The sequence below is a fragment of the Elephantulus edwardii genome, unplaced genomic scaffold (genome assembly GCF_000299155.1).
Source record: "Elephantulus edwardii isolate Elephantulus edwardi_28Jun2011 unplaced genomic scaffold, EleEdw1.0 scaffold00263, whole genome shotgun sequence".
Taxonomy (NCBI): Eukaryota; Metazoa; Chordata; class Mammalia; order Macroscelidea; family Macroscelididae; genus Elephantulus; species Elephantulus edwardii.
Genome location: NW_006400013.1, coordinates 3,019,295 through 3,024,669, shown reverse-complemented (window position 1 = coordinate 3,024,669; position 5,375 = coordinate 3,019,295). Strand labels below are relative to the sequence as shown.

General features: G+C 41.4%; 1 protein-coding gene across 1 annotated transcript; it reads right to left on the bottom strand.

Annotated features, from left to right (window-relative positions):
• Nucleotides 1–4,042: 4,042 nt before the first annotated feature.
• Nucleotides 4,043–4,775, bottom strand: LOC102872930 (putative high mobility group protein 1-like 10-like). The gene is given in 3 exon segments (XM_006899633.1): nt 4,043–4,371; nt 4,374–4,619; nt 4,715–4,775. Coding segments are annotated over 3 exon segments (636 nt in total).
• Between the last annotated feature and the right edge of the window lie 600 nt (nt 4,776–5,375).

Sequence of the window (5,375 nt, the reverse complement as noted above, 5' to 3'; positions counted from 1 at the left end):
CTGCTATTCTTACTGGGACCTTTAATTGTGTCCCTGGTCAGAAAGGTCAGTAGTGGTAGCTGGGCATCATCTAGTCTTCAGAAGAGGCAGTGACTCCTATGAGCTCTGTTTACTGGTTTCTTTAAGTATTTGACTTCCCTCTCTTTTGTGCCATATTATTTATTTGCTGGTATATATCGTCAAGTTGTAATCAGCTCATTGCTGATCCTCGAGCAGGTTTTCAGAGGCAGTAAATTACATGGGAGGAGGTTGCCCATCAACTGGTGTGTTCGAACTGTGTGCCTTTGGGCTGGCAGTGTAGTTCCTTACCACTAGGCCACCAGGCACCAAGAGTTGTCTTTTAGATGTCTGCTCACATGCTTTTGAGACTTAATGTGGTACTCAGTAAACTAGGATGTAAACATTAACTTTATAAACTTTGCTTTGTCAATGGTTGATGATTTAGAAGTAGATAGAGCACTAGGCCTTTCTGTCAAGATGCCTCTGGGTGCCCTTGTGCTTTCACCTTTGGGTTAGCAGCCTTAACTTTATGCATTCCCTAGGAATTTATTTTTTTTTAATTAGGAACTCTTTTAATCAGTATAAAAATTCTCATTGTCATCAAGTTGGAACTAACTCATGACTTAAGCGCCATTGAGTTTCCAAGCTTCTAAATGGCATGAGAGGATGTTGACCATCTTTCTCCTGCAGAATCACTGGTGGATTCTGAGTACCAGAGAGGTACTTGGCCTTTGGGTTAGTAGCACAACTCCCTACAGACCATGCTAAAACAGTGATAGAAGTTACGAGTTCCTAAGCCAGACTGCCCAAGTACCCTGGCTCCTCTGTTTCCTAGTTTTGTGATTACTTTTTTTTTTTTTAAATTTAATTTAGTTTGTTTATTTTTCATTTCAATGAACATCTACAGAGATTTTGGAATTCCATTCATTCATTGTTGCACCCTTCTCCCCACACCCCCCCCTCCCCCCTTCCCCCATATGCTCCTCTCCTTGAAAAGCAAAAGAAAAACTCCCTCATTGGTACACAATCCCCCCCGCACCTCCCCCAACCCCACCCCCTACCCCCAAATATAATCTACTCTGCAACCCTCGTCGATTACTTTTTTTTAGCCATTGTCTTGGTTCTTTCTGTGTTATGAGGATAATGCAACAACTTACAGCTGTCAAGTCAGAACCAATTCATAGCTGACCTTCCAGTGGGTTTTCAGAGGCCGTAAATTGCACAGGAGGAGATTGCTCATCTGTTTCCCTCGGAGAGCAGCTAGTGGATTTGAACTTACTTCCTTTGGGTTGGCAGCATAATACCTTACCACTAGGCCAGTAGAGCTCCCTTGTTTTTGTTGCTGCTCTTATGTCCCATTGAATTGACTACAACTCATAGCAACGCTACAACAGTAACTCTGAAACCCGTTCTATCCTGAGCCAGTCTCACTGTCTCTGACATATCTACCCTTATTACCCCAGATATTGTGTCTGTCCATCTCATCCAAGGTCTTTCTCTCTTGAACTATCTCTTGACCCTTCCAGATATGATCTCCTTCTCCAAAGAGACTGCTCCCTCCTGGCTGCATGCCCAAAATATATGAGATGGAGTCTCAGAATCCTTGCCTACAAGGAGCAGCTTGGTTTCACCCTGTCCAAAACAGACATTTGTTTTCTCGGCAGTCCATGATATGTTCAAGACTCTCTTCCAGCACTACAATTCATAAACATCAATAATTTTTCTGTCTTCCTTAGTCATTGCCCAACTCTCTGATGCATAGCAAGTAATTGTAAAGATCATGGCCTGGATCAGGTGCATCTTAGTTTCTAGACTGATATTCTTGCTCTTCAGCACTATAAAATTGGAATGACTCATAACTGACCCTCCAGCCAATTTTCAGAGGAAGTAAATTGAATGGGAAAAGATTGCTTATCATTCTCTCACAGAGCAGCTGATGTATTTTAACTGTCTGCCTTTGGATTGGTGGTACAATTCTTTATCACTAAGCCACCAGAGCTCCTTAGAACTCCCTTCTTGTTGTTAGGTGCCATCGATCCAAGTACGACCCATAGTGACCAATTCCTGACCCTCCAGCAGGTTTTCGGAGGCAGTAAAACACCCAGGAGGAGATTGCTTTCTTTTTCCCCATAGACCATCTGATGGATTTGAACCACAAACAGCTCCTTACCAAAAGGCTCCTAAAGCTCCCTAGAACTCCTTTCTTCTTCTTGTTAGGTGCTGTCAATTCAAGTATGACTCTTAGCAACTCTATGAACAACAGATAAGAATCCTGTACTATCTTGCCCTATCTTTACAATCTCTGAAACATTCAAGCCCATTGCTTCAGTCACTATGTGTCGGTCCACCTGGTTGAGGTCTTCCTCTCCTTCACCAGCCCTCCACTTTTCAAGCGTGATGTCCTTCTCCAAGGAATAGCCTGTCCTACCAACACGCCCAAAGTAGATAATCATCTTTACCTCCAAGGAGTACTCTGGTTCTACCTTCTCCAACACATATCTGTTCTTTTGACAGTTCATGGGATATTCAGTATTCTTATGCAACACCACAGTTTAAAGGCATCAGTTCTTCTGTCATCCTTATTCATTGTCCAGCTCTCAGATGCATAGCAAGTGATTAAAAAGCATCAGGCACACCTTACTCCTGAAAATTGACATCATTGCTTTTCAATAATTTGGAGAAGTCTCTGACTGCAGACTTGCCCAGTAGCTTCTAACTTGTGATACTGAGTGTATTGTTTGTGGATCCAAGTAAGATGAAGTTGTGGACACTTTCAGTCTTTTCTCCATCTATCTTAAAGTTGCCTGTCAGTGTAGTGGCAAGGATCTTTTTTAAAAAAACAATACTAATTTTAAAAAAAAGTATTTACTTAGAAGCATTCAGAATGTCAACAAAACAACAGCAACTTTTTTTTTCTTTCTATTTTTGCAATTACAGATGGCTACTCAGCAGAACAAAAAATATTTCTTATAAGCTGCATCAGACAAATGAAGATGAAAAAACCCCACAAACCTACCATCCTTATATATAACTAGTTTTTGCAGTGAACCAACAAGAATCTGCTTTAAATTTCCATGCCAATTTACAACCCTCATACTGTACCAGGCAAGGTTAGTGGTTATTGAAAATACCACCAGGACAGGACTGTCTAAAGACACATTTGGTAATGTGTTAACTATATAAAAAAAAGACACTGTACAGTTTAAAAACAGATCTTACACAGACTTATATGTACAATTTTTTTCTTTAAAAGGAGTGCAGGTTGCGTACAGGGGAGCTAAATGCTTTATGGTCATTGTTATGTGCCATCGAGTCACCCTAAACGCTGTTCTATCCTGTGGCAACCTAGCCATCTCAAACACACTCATTTCCACCACTCCAGTCACAGAATCGATCCATCTCTTCGAAGGTCTTCCTCTCCTTCACCTCTCCATTCTGCCAAACATGATGTTCCTCTCCAAGGACCAGTCCCTCCTTGCATCATGCCCAAACTATGTCAGACGGAGGTTCAGAATCCTTGACTCCAAGGAGCATTCCAGCTTCACCTTCTCCAGGACAAACCTGTTTGTTCTCCTAGCAGTCCATGGTATATTCAACACTCTTCTCCAGCACCACAGCTCAAAGACATCAATTCTCTTTCTGTTATCCCTATTCACTGTCCAACTCTTTGATGCACAGCACATAATTGTGAAGACTATAGCCCAGTCAGGTGCACCTTAGTCTCCAGCCTGACGTTGTTGCTCTTCAGTACTCTTTGAGAGGTCCCTCACAGCTGCCTTTCCCAATGCAATTTGTCTCTTGATTTCCTGGCTGCTGTTACCAAGAGTGTTGACTGTGGAGCCAGATAAACTAAAACTGTTAACTCTCTCAGTCTCTTCACCATCCATACTGTTGCTGCCAGTTGGCCTAGTGGTGAGTTTTCTTGATGTTGAGCTTCAATCCATATAGGAGGCTGCAGTCCTTGACCTTCTGCAGCAAGTGCTTCAGGTCCTCCTCAGTTTCAGCAAGCAAGAAAAAAAAACCCAACTGTGCTACAACCAATTTATTCATCATCTTCATTCTATTCATCTTCTTCTTCCTCATCCTCCTCATCTTCTTCCTCTTCCTTTTTTTTCTCAGCCTTTGTGAAGGTTGCATCAGGCTTGCCTTTAGCCTTATATGCAGCAATATTTTTCTTGTACTTCTCCTTCAGTTTAGCAGCCTTCCTTTCACAGGTTTGCTTATCATCAGCAGCAGGATTATTCCACATCTCTCCCAACTCCTTCACAACATCACCAATGGAAAGGCACATGTGTTCGCCTTTTATTTTGGGGCGATACTCAGAACAAAACAAGAAAAAAGCTGAAGGGGCCCTCTGGGGAGCACTAAGATTTTGAACTTCTTTTTTTTTTTACCCTTAAGAGGGCCATAAGTTTTCATCTCTTTCACATAATGGGCCTTGTCTGCCTTTGCCATGTCTTCAGATTTACTTTTCTCTTTAGCAGACACAGTCTTTCATTCTTCTGAGCACTTCTTAGAAAATTCTGAGAAGTTGACAGAAGCGTCTGGGTGCTTCTTCTTGTGCAAGAAAAATATATATGATGACATTTTGTCTCTCTGCTTCTTAGGATCTCTTTTGCCTATGGCTTGTTATTTATCGTCCTCAAGGCACAGAGTCTCCCAGTGCCGTCTGACTCTGCCTGGCCTAGTGCTGTCTCTATGGAGCTCAACGTACTGCAATGGCTGTGAGAGTGGGAGCCAGACGCAGCCTCTTCACTCTCTCCTCTCTGTGACATTGCTCTCTGATTTCACTTTTTTTATGTTGAGATGCAATTCCATATTGAAGATTGCAGTCTCTCCTTTTGTAAACATACTACTATCTCAAAGATTATATAAGGGTTTAATAAATTGTTGTTTTAATGCATTTGAAGAGGCCCCTCACATAAGGCCCCTGTGAGTTTTGGATGTATTGTTACTTTTTCACACTTACCAAAGTAAACTTTTTATTTTAAAAATAAGGTACTTTGAGATTTTTATCTCTTGTGAAATGAATTCAGAAAATAAACATGTTTTGCTGGGTAAAAAGTAGTTTTGTATTAAGAATGCTTAGGAAAAAAATGATTCGTATTGCTATTCCATGTCAGCTTTAAAGTGAAAGAAAAAAAGAAATAATAGCCCTTTGAAAGGAATGTAGTGATAAATAGAACTTTAAGCATTTTTAAATGCTTTCAGTTTTGTTGGATGTGTCAAGTCACTAACAGCTTTGAACCCTGCTCTGTCCTGAGCCAACCTTATTGTGTCTGACACACCTACAGCCCATCCCCCCTTACCCCAATCAGTGAGTCAGTTCATCTCATCAAGGGTCGTCTTCTCTTGCACTGTCCCTCCACCCTTCC